This window comes from Aulonocara sp. 'chitande type north' Nkhata Bay, linkage group LG12 (assembly GCF_057382095.1).
Source record: "Aulonocara sp. 'chitande type north' Nkhata Bay isolate Kocher_YH1m ecotype deep benthic linkage group LG12, A_spYH_male_GT1.1, whole genome shotgun sequence".
Taxonomy (NCBI): Eukaryota; Metazoa; Chordata; class Actinopteri; order Cichliformes; family Cichlidae; genus Aulonocara; species Aulonocara sp. 'chitande type north' Nkhata Bay.
The window spans coordinates 5,000,934-5,016,243 of record NC_141355.1 but is presented as its reverse complement, the minus strand read 5'-3'; the positions used below and the strand labels follow the sequence as shown (position 1 = coordinate 5,016,243).

Here is a 15,310-nt window from a genome sequence, read left to right as displayed (position 1 = left end):
TAGTCCCTAAGGACCCCAAAGCTCTTTACACAACCAGTCATCCACCCATTCACACACACATTCACACACTGGTGATGGCAAGCTACATTGTAACCACAGCCACCCTGGGGCGCACTGACAGAGGCGAGGCTGCCGGACACTGGCGCCACCGGGCCCTCTGACCACCACCAGTAGGCAACGGGTGAAGTGTCTTGCCCAAGGACACAACGACCGAGACTGTCCAAGCCGGAGCTCAAACCGGCAACCTTCCGATTACAAGGCGAACTCCCAACTCTTGAGCCACAATCGCCCCCATAGCCAAGATACTAACCCCAAGCTGCTCTCCGATGTGTCCGTCTAAGTGTGGATGTTAGACAGGAAGCACTAAGAAACTTAGGAGACAGCTGACCCAGAGTGTGTCCGACTCACTTTGAAGGACTCCATGTCAGATAGCAGACAGGCACTCTGCATCCGAGCACGCAGGTGGGTACCTTCAGCTGATGTGCCCAGTTTGGTCAATACCTCTGACTGCTCTGCTAACAGGTCCTCTGTCATTGGAGCAGGTTCCTGAAAATGAAACATGATGCACAGATATCAGACTCAGTCAGCTTCAGCTGAGGTTAATGACATTTCTGTGAACCACTTATATGAGATCTGCTTTCATGGTTTTGTCACACAAAGGTCGCCTCTGTACTGTTACAACCGCTTTCTTTTAGTTCTAATTATTAACTGCACGTCTTTGAACATGGAGCGAGTGGGGTTGGGTTAACTCTGACTCTAAACTGCCCACAGGTGTGAATGAGAGCATAAATCAGAGGTGTCCAACTCCAGGCCTCGAGGGCCGGTGTCCTGCAGGTTTTAGATGAGTCCGTGATCCAACACAGCTGATTTAATGTTATGTATTTTAGTGTGTTAATTTTAATTTAATTTTAATGTGAGTTATTTTGTGCCTTGGTTTTTCCACGCGCTTCTTCCGACCCTGTTGACTATTTTGAATGAAACGCTTGATTGTTCGATGATCACGCTTCAGAAGCTTTGCAATTTTGAGACTGCTGCATCCCTCTGCAAGATATCTCACTATTTATGGCACCAAAACCAATGCCACTTTCAGCCTGTCAAGTCCTTCTTTTGACCCATTTTGCCAAAGGAAAGGACGTTGCCTAATAATTATGCACACCTGATATAGGGTGTTGATGTCATTAGACCACACCCCTTCTCATTACAGAGATGCACATCACCTAATATGCTTAATTGGTAGTAGGCTTTCGAGCCTATACAGCTTGGAGTAAGACAACATGCATGAAGAGGATGATGTGGACAAAATACTCATTTGCCTAATAATTCTGCACTCCCTGTACTTTTGATTGTCACAGTGTTATTTGGGCAGCTGCCTGCCTAATATAACATAACATCACCACAATATTTTACATTAAATGAGGAAATGTATCTTTGTTTCCTCAGCTAAGACTGCTTGGCTGCTGTAGCTTGTGTTTATGTTGAGAGTGACATCTGATTTAAAAGCAAGAAGCAAAAGCCACTGAGCACCATCAGGCAGCACAGAGGCAATGCTACAAATTTAAGGAACGAAGGTCAATTCTTTGTGTGTGTACATGCACAGAGCACATGTGCACACGGTTGTGCAGATTAACTCACAGATGTATATGACAACTCACGTTTGTGGCATTGACATTGTTTTCCAATCTTAAATGTAATACATACATTTCCGTCATTGGCCATAATTCTTGCAAGGAAGGGACTCAAAGGTCACAAGTTATTAAATCAAATTAATTAAACACACCATTAAAAGAAGTTCACTATTCACTCCTTAACACATTGAAAATAGTGACATCAAGGGAAAAACATGCAGTGCAGCACTATCAGAGTGTCAGGCGCCACCTCTCTGGGGACATCTCAGGCCCTCCAAGGTTTGGAGGCCTATCTCCCCCTACCACCACTTCCCCTGCCAGTGGCGGACTCCCTCAGACATCGGTGCGTTGGTGGTTCTTTGTGTCCGGGGATGGGCGTCCAGGTACACACCGGCTCACTCCTTGGCGGCCGCTTATCGGGGCCTGGAGCCTGGGGTCACTACACCACTTCGGAGGTGGGGTGCCCCCGGCCTCTCGGCCTGGGGCTCGGTCACTCAGGCACGGCTGGCTGCCGGCGGAGCTCACGGGCGCGTCACTGCAACTCCCCCTGGCTTCTGCTCCGCGGCTGCTGAGGGAGCCCTCATCTGGGACTCTCCTCAGCTCTTTCTGGGACAGTGGCGCGGCTGCCCCTCTGTTGGTCTTCCTTGGTCTCTTGTGTTCTGGGGGCCTCTGGATGTCTGGAGTTTTGATCTCCTCCATACCTGCTTCATGCCCTGGAGGACGGGGCTGTGGCCCCCCCACACCCTCTAGCAGATCATTACATGAAGGAACCTTTTTAAAAAAAACAAGCGCATCCATGCTCACAGGTGTACACATGGGTGATCACACCCACAAACTACACCCTTTTTGGCTCCTACCTCAAAGCACACTGTGTTCTGTTGATCTTATGTGCTGCACAATAATGTTTAACATTTAGTATTTACTGTCATATTCCCATATATCATTGTGATGTTGTTTATTCTATTACTCTTGTTCTCTTCTGCTTGTTTTCTTTTTTCTTTCTCAGCAGGTGATCCAGGTGATCGATATATGCATTTTTTATTTTTTTTTTTTTCTGCTCATTCTGTTGGTTTTTGTTTTTTGCCCTTCTCCCCTGTCCCTCTTCTCAGCTGTTTCTCTTTCCCTCTTTCTTTCTCCCCTTCTTTCCCCCAGTCAAGTCTGTCCCGTATTCAGCAAGTGAAAATAAAATAAACAATAAAAGGTGAATCAAATGGACCATTACGGCAAGGCTGGGATGGTCAATTTGGTAAAGTAAATCCGTTGGGCATCTTTCTTTGCCTTTAGACAACAATTCTGATGGCAAAAGAGCCAAACGGGACAGGCAAAAAAAAAAGAAAAAAAGAAAAAAAGAAGTGGCTTTAGATCTGACTCTTACAGACAGGCATGCATGTCTCAGGGTGATTACACACTAACACATTGTGATTAATCACACACATTTGTATACATTTTATTAACAAGATTAAAAAAAAAACACTATACAAAATGTGTTTTTGTGACAGGCCGCTAGTAACAAAGTGCTTAAAGATTTCAAATTGGTTCTTTCCCAAGTTTTCTGTTATGTGTACACATATTCCTTGAATTAGGTGCTTTTTAATTCTCCAATAATGGTCAGTGCAAAGTGTTTACACAAACAAACAAACAAACAAACAAACAAGTGTTTACACAAACAAACAAACAAACAACATTACTCAGAAAATGGTCAGGTACAAGAACTGGATTAAAAAGGATTGGAAAAAACAGATAATGTCCAATGAAATACTTCAGCGTGTGGCTCATGACTTTTGCACAGTACTGTAAATGTTATTAATAATGAAAGATATAAAGATGTAGCTTTCCCATTTTTAAAAAATCCCCATACACATTATTCTTTTCTTCTAGTGAAGGTGCCTCCTCCTTCAGACCTTAGGATAACTAATTTCTCAGACAGTGACATCACGGTGCGCTGGGAAGCTGCAGATGATGATGATGTTTCTTACCTCATTAAGTGGATCTCCCTAAGTGGAGGCGACCTGAGGCAGGTGGGGAAGAACTATTGAGTTGTTGGAGTACATATTATGAAATAAAAAATACAATATCTCAATAAACTGTTGTCCTGTGTCTTAAGGAGTATCAGATATCACTGTCTGCACTCTATGGAGATGGAGCTCAGAGTGAAGCTGTGGCCGTACGCTATAGCACCTGTGAGTCACACATTTTAACTATATCAGCTGCTGGTGGGAGCAGGCTCTCATGGATCTTTCTGGATATTTGCAGCAGGGACATGCTGGGGTCATTTTGGAGCAGGTTAATTTGTGTGCGCCACGTGTCATAATCAGTTTTGTTGTTAGGTCTGGGAACCTTACCGGAGAAGGTACGGAGTCTAACCTGGGACTGGATGTGTTTGACATCTTGCCTTCGTACGATATGCTCTACCACGACCTTCTGAATGTCAGGTGGATTCAAATCACTTACTGAAAGGGACGCACAGGCTTAAGCAGACAAAGAAGGAAATCGGGTAAACCTGAGGACAAATCTAAGAGAACAGAAAAAGGAAAGGAAACTTAGCTTAGAACCATGCAGCGCTACAGGAGACGGCAGCACTGCAGAGGTGAGGACCGGCACCTGTTTGAAAGAGACAAATGCACACAAACACACACAACAACGAACGAGAAACAAACACAGAGAGAGGAAAAAGTGGTTATACAGAACTTGAGGACATTACCTACATGTAACTATCTAAATAATTATAAGTTTGTTGTGTTTTCTTTAACAATGTCAGAAGGAGAGAGGCACTGAGGCACATATGTTTTGGGCAAAAACATTTTTGAATATTAAAATACGAACATTTGTAGCAAACAATTGACAAATTAGCCATTCCAATGCAAAACTTTCTCTGCCTGTTAAAAAAAGAAGATAATCTTCTCACAAACTGGTGTTTGATTTTGAAACAGGAAAAAAGTGGAGAAACAACTGAAAAGACTAATATTTGAATAAAACCTGAAAGCAAGTAAATACTTTCTATGCTGCCTTATGGTAAACTTTGGTAATATTGATAAAGAACAACACTGGCTGATGATGAAATACATTCAGCTGGCATGGTGACACTGCCAGTATAACCTGCAGGGCTGGACTGGGACAGAAAATCGGGCATTTTGACTACAGACCGACCCACCAGGTATTAAAGCCATAAAGCCTTTGAATGAAAACAAACCCTGTTGTGACAGTGATGTACAGTCTTTTTGGTATATGTATGATTTCTATACATTTTACGTCAGATAAAAACTTTGGTTGTAAGATTTAGATAATTATTTAATAAAAGCTAGATATTTTAAATGAGAATAGGAAAGAAAAGTATTTCTTTGTGCCCCCTTTCCCTGTTAATGCCCTACCTGGCCCCCTGGCAAAACTTTGCTAGACCCGCCCCTGCACAGTTACCAGCTGTCAGCTACATAAAAAAGGATCCTGGTGGGTGGTCTTCACGTTTCCCTCTCACCAGATATCCAAACCGACATCATGACCAGCAGCTTTACAGCTGTGGCTCCAGCAAACATCAGCTGATACTAGAAATTAATATTAAATAAATTCTAACAACAGCCGATCAAGCTTAAACGTGCTGCTGTTGTTTAGCGCGACATCTGCTGGTTTCGTCTTTCTGGTGCAAAGTGGGCGATAAACAAACAAGAGAGAAAAGCCGATCAGCTGATCATCGATCAGTTTCATGATTGAAGTAGCAACAGGAGAGGGAGGATGAGAGAAGAGGCAGCTGTGCAGCGTAAAGACAGAATAAATCCAGCTTTGTGTCTTTTTCCATTCTAGCTGAAGTTCGGGACAAACTGCGTCTCTTCTCAGCTCAATACGAAACGTGTAATATTTTCTCTGATTGAGGGACCATTCCATTTTTTTAAGGAGCCGTTGGCAACTCTACTAACTAACCTTATGAATAAAATAAAGTTCACTATCAGTAACATCATAGCAACCGAACAGCTGTATAAAAACTCCAAGCTGGCTAGAACGCAGTATGAGTTATTGCAACTGACAGTAAAAAGTCAGCACAACGAAAATAAACTCCACCTAAACTTAGTTCATATCTGACCCAGATAGACTGCAGGTCATAACTTCTTACCTGAAGTTCAGTTCACCTGACACTCGGACTGGCGGCTGCCTCGGGGCTCTCCTCCTGCCTCCCCTTCCCTCATCCACCTGCTGCCTCTGTGGAAGCCCCGCCATAGCCACCACCAAACAACGGAGTTATTTCTACACATCGACCTGCATCTGGCCAATCCACCACCTCTCATTGTTCATGCCGTTACAAAAATAAATAAAAAATAAGTCAAATAAGCCCGATGGCCAGTCCAGCTATGTTAACCTGCAACCAAATCTGCAGCTCCATACAGCAATGTTACGACTTAGATTACATCTTATAACTCATAACTCTTATGTTAGCTCCCCTCTGTAGCATACTGTCTGAAATATTCCACGGCTGCAATAATTCTTTAAGTGTTATTTTTTCCTTGGTATTCTAATTTCGCCGAAGTTTACTAAACTCAACAAACTTAATATTACTTACCGGGACATTTATTCTGTCCTCATTTTCTTTCACCGAAAAATTGTTTCCTGCAGTGACGTCTTTCGTGCTTGGCTCTCCTACCTTTGCTAACGTGATGCACATAGCGCAGAAGCCGATGCTGCATTCACTTACACTCGGATATCTGAGCGTCACCGTGAAAACATAATCGGACATTTGATATTTGATTGAATTTTATTGTTTTGCCTTTGGGGTGGCACCTGGGGTGGCCAGTCTGGTTGGGGGGGTGGCCTGTGCCCCCCCAGGCCACCCCGCTGGACACGCCATTGCTGCAGTGACGTCTTTCGTGCTTGGCTCTCCTACCTTTGCTAACGTGATGCACATAGCGCAGAAGCCGATGCTGCATTCACTTACACTCGGATATCTGAGCGTCACCGTGAAAACATAATCGGACATTTGATATTTGATTGAATTTTATTGTTTTGCCTTTGGGGTGGCACCTGGGGTGGCCAGTCTGGTTGGGGGGGTGGCCTGTGCCCCCCCAGGCCACCCCGCTGGACACGCCAATGACCATAGCCAAAGAAAGCTCGTTTATGACCAGCATCATGTAAATAAGCGCTCTGTAGAACCATCGCTCCATCCTCCAATCCAGCAGGTGGCGTCAGCGTGCCCGCAGGGTGAACGTCAGCCACAAACGAAGCCGAAGAAAACGTTAGCGTCATTTCCTGGTTGCTGTGCGACAAGCAACTGTAAAACTCGAAGCTCTGAACGCGGTCCTCTGTCATATAAATCTGCGAGTGGTCTCTGCGTGAGGCGAGCGGCTTTTCCCGGTGAGTGAGAGATTGAGCGTGAGGTCCGGAGCGCGCACAATGAATAAAAAGGGCTCTGAGAAAACACGCCATGTGGTAGCCTGGCTTAACAAAGCGGAGTGGGATCAGGTTCGGGACTACCTTTACTCGATGGACTCCTCTCTGCAGAGGTTTGCGTTAGAGAGGATATCGGCTTGGAGGGCCAGGTGCGCTAATAGTTTTCCCGTGGCCGTGGACTGCACAGCAGACCTCGTGCGCTGCCAGGTGCGGGACCGGTCCGGACAGCTTACCGGAGATGACTTGACCCTGATGTACGGGACGGCCCTGGTAAGATTTGTTAATCTTATCACGGATCGCCAGCAGGGGAGAAAGGCCCGGCCGCTGAGGCAACTGGCTGGAAACTTGAACATCCCCGAGTGGGTGGTGGATCTGAGGCACGAAATCATGCATGGGACTCTTCCTTCTTTGAAATGGTGCCGAAAGGGATGTAAGGTGGCCCTGGAGTGGCTCCAGCAGGAGTTTTGGTCCAGACAGCTGGGAGGAGGCCCCGATGAGCAGCTCGTTGCCAGGCAGAAAGAAGTGGATGCCTGCAGAAACGCTCGGGAGCTGCTGATCTCTTTTCAGAAGGACCAGTACCAAGCTTTTGATGATGGGTCTCCTGAAGACAAGGGGAAGAGCTTGTGGCAGGCCCCCTTAGCAGACATGAGTTGTTTGCTGGGTGAGATCAAGCAGTTTGCACTGGGGTCCAGGGAGCTGTTGATTGATGTGCTGCTGGAAGACGGTTTTCTTGTTCCTACCATGGAGCAGCTGGAAGCATTAGGCTGTGCAACATCTGACAGTGCCAGTCCCACTGAGCCCAGAGTCCCACAAACCTTCCTGCGCTTTTGGCTGCCCCTGCTAAAGATGCTTAACTCTTCGTCTTTCATTCACCTCTTCCTGGAGAAGCTCTTTGTGGAACTGAAGCTGCTCAGCAAAGAGCCCAACGGTCACAGGTGTTTCTATATTTCTGCATGGATTTCAGAAGTCTTCCTCTGCAACAACAACAAATTTGAATATCATTTTGAGACAAAGTTGCAGAAGAAAGCCAGAATGAAGGACAGGATTTTCATCAACCGCATCAAGCTGAGGTGGCAGCAGCTTCTCTCTGCATGTCTGGATGCCCCCTGCATCAGCACACCTCACCTGATCCAGCTAGTCCTGGATAACATGGAGCATCCCCCCCCTCAGGAAACCAGAGAGAAGCTGTTCCAGCTCTGCTCCATCTACACACAGACAGAGCGCTCAGAGGCCAGCACACCTCTGCAGCAGCAGCAGCCCATATATACTGTGAGTATGCTGCTGGACCAGATGCAACACTCCTCACCGATGGACTCGGAGAGAAGTGAGGAGCGCAAATGGGCAGACGTGCAGGCTGAAAGAGCACTTGCCCTCAGAGGTTCTCCGTGGCAGGTGTGCACTGATAATGTCACATGGAAGAACTATGACCTTGGTAAAGTTCCTGGACAGTCGGACGACCCGTCGTGCCTCATGGTGGACAATTATTCGATAATGACTGTGTTTGACCAGCCAGTGGAGCTGGAGAGCAGCGCGACACGTAGCAGCATCCCCGGGGCCTCGGCTCCAGCCCGGCCAGCTGAGGGCCTCCTCTGGAGCAACAGCGAGCTCAACAAACTGAAATGTGGACTGAAGCTTTTTTAAGTTACTTGTGTTATTTTTGTTACTTGTGTTATTTTTTGTTTTATGTTAAATGGTAAATGTTTTATGTTAAGCACAAGATTGTTGTTGTTGTTGTCATTCCAGCCTCCGCTGACTCTTGTTGTGCTAGAAGCAGTTTTGAAGCAAAAATACAATATTCAGAAGACAAAATGTTGTGGGAGCTTTAACCATGAGCACAGTGCAGGTTCAGCAGTTGTGATTGTTTCTGTCCAGTCGAGCTCGTTAACTAAACATGTTGGCAGAAGCAGAAATAAAACTTTCAGAAGACAAAATGTTCTGATTTAAAGAAGGACCAAAGGAAGGAAAGCATAGGTTTTGATTAAGTCTGATAAACTAGAATTATAAGGTATTGTTACATTAAAAGGAGCAAAATGAAATAAAAAGGCTATATCAAAAACAGGTTATAACATAGGAAATGTGAGGTTTTAAAATGAAGTTAGTGTCAGCGTTTTAAGAGAGTGGTAAAATGATGAGTAACGTTGAAGAATATATATAAATACAAGTCTATAAGTCAAGAACATAATTAGGATAAGGCTTTTGATTAAAGAGTCCCAACTATGATAAGTTAGGGAGATGCAGGAAAAGGTGTTTTGTTTCCTTTGCAGAAGATCTCGGCGACCACAGGGGGTGAGGATCCTGGAGGCCCGAGGCCGGATGGACCACAAGAGAGGGTCAGAGCGAGGACACAATGTATTGCGACCTCTGGTGTACCAATCGTCGTCATCGTCACCATTGCATTAATAATATAATCTGCAGCATTGATATTGCATTCAGAGGTTTAAACAGTGTGTGTCTTTCAGAAAGACTAAGTTGCAGAAAGTTTGCATTAATGAAAGCAGAGTCTAAGTTATTCTGAGGAGCAGGTTAGACGAGGCTATTTGATGAGCCTCTGGTCTGGTGGAAGGTCAGAAGTGCAACGGGTGAGATGAGAGAGCATTTGAGGACGACATATACACACACACACTTAGTTAGAGAGAATCATTTATAGGTGAGAGGTTAGTTATGTTTACTCGCAACTGTGAAAGAGGAACAGTTTCTTGTTGTCTCGGCAAGAAAGAGGAAATACCTGGTGTGAATACGTATGAATGGACGGTGACTGGACGGACGAACTGAACTAAGGTTGGACCAACTGGACACTGAGGTAAAGACTGGACTAAGGCTAAGCACATGACTGATGACTGTTCTGTTTTAAGTTCATTTTCATGACATAGATTGGATCATGAGTGGGGAAAACTGAGCATTTTTAGTTTTGTACATTATTTTGACACATGAAATGTGTCAAAATAAAGGGGGGATTTAAGGTTTAAGTTGAAATGGGTTTAGGATCATTTTAGGACTTTTGGGGTGTTTGATGATTTAGATATGGTAAAACTGAGGCAGACATTGTTATTTTCATGTTTAAGTTGAAGGATTAAAATGAACTGAATCCTGGTTAGAAGATAAACTCTTTACACACATAAAGAGCATTTAGATTAAGTAAAGTTAATATAAAGGATAGAGCCCAGAACATGATATCTTGAACCAACTTTGAATAATTAAGGGAACATTAGATGAACACAGTAGATTAGTGAGGTGTACCAGAGAGAGGCTTTTTGTTTTCTATCCTTTACAGGAGAACATTCCAGTAACACAGCGACCACAGGGGTGGCAAGAATCTCCAGTTTCGCAAACAGGTCACATCTGGATTACACGCTGTGGACAGGGCGACCCCGGAGGCAAAGGTGGTGTGGCTGAAGGTGCTCAAACGCAAGTGGAAGGAGCCACGCTGGACTGGTCCATACGAGGTCGTTGCCAGGACAACTACAGCAGTCCAACTGAAAGGGAAGGGCGACACCTGGTATCACTGGTCGCAGTGTGCACCAGCACATGAGAGCTTGGTTGAGGAAGAGGCTTCAACCAACACAGGTGTCAACAAACAGAGGCAGAATAAACCCTCTCACCTGTGCAACAGGCCATTCAGTAGTCCACCTGGAAGGCTGAAGAAAGAAGAGCAGCAGCGGAGAAGGTCGTCACGCCATCAGAAAGGGGCAGTGATAAGTTAAAGGCTCCACAAAGAGGGGAGTTTCAGTCCAGAATCTAAAATCTATATAACAAGTCTAGAATACAAAGTTTATATAACATGATGCAAACAACCGAATCAGAGACACGTAATGGGAAGAAACGTATTAAAATGTTCCTTACAACTACATGTGTATTATATGCGATAATAGTAACCATGGCTCTGTTGTCTTTTGTCTGTATTTTGCAAGGCACTCCGGACCCCTTGTCTGAACACGGAGGCCAGTCCAGCCCAGCAGTTCCTGAGACTGTAGGTCCTAAAACAGGATCGCTAGAAAGACAAAAGCGCGAGGGGTCAGGTAAAGGTGATGAATGTCTCAGCAGAAATAATGGCATAGAGTTGAACTATGTTAAAGGGTCTACCAGCTCATTCATGTTAGATTTGTGTGACGTCATTAAATGTACAGGAGCCAGTAGTAGATGGAAAGTGTCAGACAACAGTGGGACCATTTATGCCAAAACAAGATAACTATGCATGTTTTAAGTTCTCTACTGATAATGAAAAGTACAAGGTGGGAGAGATCGATCCAACTTGGTGTGCCGTCACACTTCAGGGACGAACCACCAACAATGTAAGCGGCCCTAGCACGGTAATTGGAACCTGGGCAGGAAGTGGGCTCTATTATTATTGTGGGGAAAATACTCTGTTGGTTCATGTTCCTATAGGAAGCGTAGGGACATGTGCGATGGTGCGATTAGGAGCTCCACTCATGCTGATTGGGAATCAGGTAAAGGCTATTCCACAACGCAACACACGTACTCTAGCCGCCAGACGTCTGAGACATGTTTTGGTCAAAAGAGGGACCCAAGGTACACATGCTTATGATCCTCGCCTGAACTCGCCTAGGGGAGTTCCAGACGAATATAAGCTGGTGAATCCGATAGCTGCAGGATTTGAGAGTATATTCCTTTGGGTAACACCTAATAAGAATGTTGACCGCATTAACTATGTTCATTACAATCTGCTGAGACTTTCTAACCTAACCAGGGACGCCATGATGGGGTTCGCAGAACAATTGGGTCCAAGTTCTCTGATGGGAGTTCAAAATAGGATGGCGCTTGACATGTTATTGGCAGAGAGGGGAGGTGTGTGCTCGATGTTTGGAGATATGTGCTGCACGTATATCCCCAATAATACTGCCCCAGGTGGCTCAGTAACCCGAGCTCTGCAGGGCCTGAAAACTTTGTCTAAAACCATGCATGAGCACCCAGGGGCCTGTTCTTCGTACCGCGCTAAGTGAGTTAGCTGGATGAGATTGTTGACGATTTCGCGTGATCCTGGATCGTTCGGTTCCCCGAAGCCCATCCGGGACTTGCTGTCATAGCAACAGAGCCGTAAGTGTAAACCTGCTGGGGAGCAGGTTTACTTTATGTAAACAGGATTAGATCGCGGCCACGCAGGTATGTCCGCGTCATTCATACGAAAGCAACAGCGATATTCCACCACTGTTTCACCATAAATAAATAACATCAATGTAACTAAAGATAATGCAGCACTTGATCCTTTTATTGATTTCACACAGATACATACAGGTCATTCCCTAAAAAAGGGAAATGTACTATTAACATTCTATTACATGTATGTGATTATTACAGATGTAATTCATATTTCAGAGTAGTAATTGTAAATTACTTCGTGTAATCAAGATGAGAGACCACGGCTATAAAAGCGAAGGTGGATTTGGGAAGTCTGTCGCAGTCATATCCTGTCCGTTTACGCGAGCAACCCATTGCGGAAGGTGCAAGATTGATAAGGAGAGTCCTCAGAATTCAGCGTATATTGCGGGACAGACAGGATCCTTTAGCTCAGCGCGACAGTGTGCTCATAGAGAGATATCGATTTTCCCGTGAGGGTATTATTTACTTAACCAACTTGTTGACGAGGGGGTGCAGGACCACCACCTGTCTTTTTTTTTGCTCTGCCCTTTTCTTGGTTGCTGTTATGAACAAACAAACAGAGTATTCCAGGGTCTCTTTCCAAGAGACGACAAGCAATATAAGTGATAAATATTACCATTCTGTAGAATATTCTTATATTTCACTTTTACTTGTTCCCATGTTCTAGTGGGTCCTGTTGTGGCTCTAATGTGAAAGGGGATATAATATAACATATTATAATATAATATAATGTAATATAATATTGGATAATATGGTGTGATATGATAAATCTACCCTACCGCCTACTGGTGTTGGCCAGAGGGGCCGATGGCGCAATATGGCAGCCTGGCTTCTGTCAGTCTGCCCCAGGGCAGCTGTGGCTACAACCGTAGCTGCCTCCACCAGTGTGTGAATGTGAGAGTGAATGAATAGTGGCATTGTAAAGCGCTTTGGGTGCCTTGAAAAGCGCTATATAAATCCACTCCATTATTATTGTTATTATTGAATTACTTACGAGTTTGATTTGTCAGCAACTTTCTGCCAGCCCTCTCTCCTTGCTTTTGCAGCCTTTGCAGTGTTCCCTTGCGTTTTAATTAAACTCTGAAACTCCTGAAATCCCTCACTCAAGAGTTCTTGCTCTGCTGCCGAAAAATACCGAGCGCGCTCCTTCGACATTTTCGCCGACCAATCAAAGGGTTGCCGATCAATGTTTCTACTATCGATGCGTAGCCCCTGTTGGGCCACCCAGTGATCTCACATTACTTCATCCAGCTATACTAATCGTCAACAACAGGTGTGTTCGGGGAACCGGAATAGCGAGCTCAGAGTTAGCGCGATGATTTGGTCTTGGATGTTTCATTTGATCTTGGATGTAGTAAGCGACGTACGAAGCACAGGGCCCAGGTATTGAAAACCCGCTGGCATCCTGGATGACATCTGTGGATGACATCTTATTACCTTAAAAGGCAAGTAATGAAGAAAGGAGAAGTTATATGTCAGTTTATAGTTATTAAAAGTATATGTGATGTACCCTTGTTTGCACGAATTGAACTTTTGTCCATCTGTCACCCTGTATTTTTGAACTGTATTGACGTAGGTGTGATATGTTATCCTATAAAACCAGAACCCAGTGTATTTTTGTCAGAGCAACCCATTCTGTATGCTGACGGTTGGTTGTTCTCCTGTGATAATAAAACTCATCGTTTGATTGCACTTTTCCGGAGCCTCCGTTGTTTTTTGTCTGGTCTGAAGTTGATCGATTTCGCAACAGTATGCACAAATATGACCCAAGATGGGACTCGCCAACCTGGATTGACTCAATAGGAGTTCCCAGGGGAGTTCCAGATGAGTATAAGTTAGTTAATCAGATAGCGGCCGGCTTTGAAAGTGTGTTTCTATGGATAACTCCGAATAAAAATGTCGATCGCATTAACTATGTCCATTATAATGTGTTGAGACTCTCTAATCTCACTAGGGACGCGGTAGAAGGCCTTGCGGAACAATTAGGCCCGACGTCGTTAATGGGAATCCAGAATCGAATGGCCCTGGACATGTTGTTGGCTGAGAAAGGTGGTGTCTGTGCCATGTTTGGGGACATGTGTTGCACGTTCATACCCAACAATACTGCACCAGACGGTACGGTTACTAGGGCGCTTGAGAGTCTGAAAATGTTATCTAAAACCATGCATGAGCAATCAGGTGTGAACACTGGACCGGGAGACTGGTTCATGTCTGTCTTTGGGCAATGGAAGAGTGTTGTTATGTCTGCCATGTTTTCTTTTGTTGTTTTTCTTGTCATATTGATGATTGGATGTTGTCTCATCCCTCTGGTCCGGCGGCTTTTAGTAAAGATGCTGGAGAGAGCCCTGAGCTCAGGCTCAGCAGGTTCAGCTGCGCCGGAGTCCATGATGCCTTTGAGGGAGATTGTAGGCTGGACGGAGGAGTGAGACAAATCCTGGTGTAAGTTGGGCTCGCAAGCGAGCCCAAGAGGAGGAGTTGTCAAGAAAAACATGTAATTTCACTGCCATTATTTCATTATTATTTCATTAGTCTGCATCACTTAGTATCAGTTGATCATCACCATTATCATGTATCATTTATCATTTAGTAAATCTGCTTAATCTTGTATTCCAGAGCACGCAGAATAAGACACATTCCTCTGTAATATTCTATTATGCAAAAACCACCAGCATCTCTGTGGCTCCAGGCGGCCCAAAGTAAAGTCAGATGAGGACAGCGACCTTTTGTTGGCCTGGACAGACAATCTCACAAACTGCACACTCGGACACACAATTGTTTAGACCAGATGTTTTCCCTCATCCATATCTGGGAACATAAAGCCTGAGAAAGTGTTAGGTTTCTGAGAAGCTGAGTTCTAGGAAATGTTCTGACGTCATATTAGGCTATAAAGCTTTCTGTAACGAGCAGAGAAGATCGAAGACCGGCTTCCCACACTGTATAACTGTGTGTGTTTAATAAATCACTTTTTGGACACTTCTGGGGACTCTGTCTGTGCTTATTTTTCCTTCCAAATAAAAAGAACCTTTACAAAAGAACTGTGCATTTCGTGTTGTTAAGACTGTTTCATCTGGGACCATTTTGCAATCTAACACAAGCTTAATTAAGGATTCTGTTTGTTTTATTCCTTCTAAGCCCAAATGAATTTCTTGTGAATCTGTCTACTGTGAGCCTGGTGATTTTGTTACTGATGCCTGACTGCC

General features: G+C 44.6%; 1 protein-coding gene across 1 annotated transcript; it reads left to right on the top strand.

The window, feature by feature from the left end:
* Window positions 1-6,795: 6,795 nt before the first annotated feature.
* LOC147316740 (ribosomal biogenesis protein LAS1L-like) lies at window positions 6,796-8,714 on the top strand. The gene has a single exon (XM_086313309.1). The coding sequence runs from the start codon at window positions 6,999-7,001 to the stop codon at window positions 8,634-8,636; it is 1,638 nt and encodes a 545-aa protein (XP_086169435.1). The 5' UTR covers window positions 6,796-6,998; the 3' UTR covers window positions 8,637-8,714.
* Window positions 8,715-15,310: the final 6,596 nt, after the last annotated feature.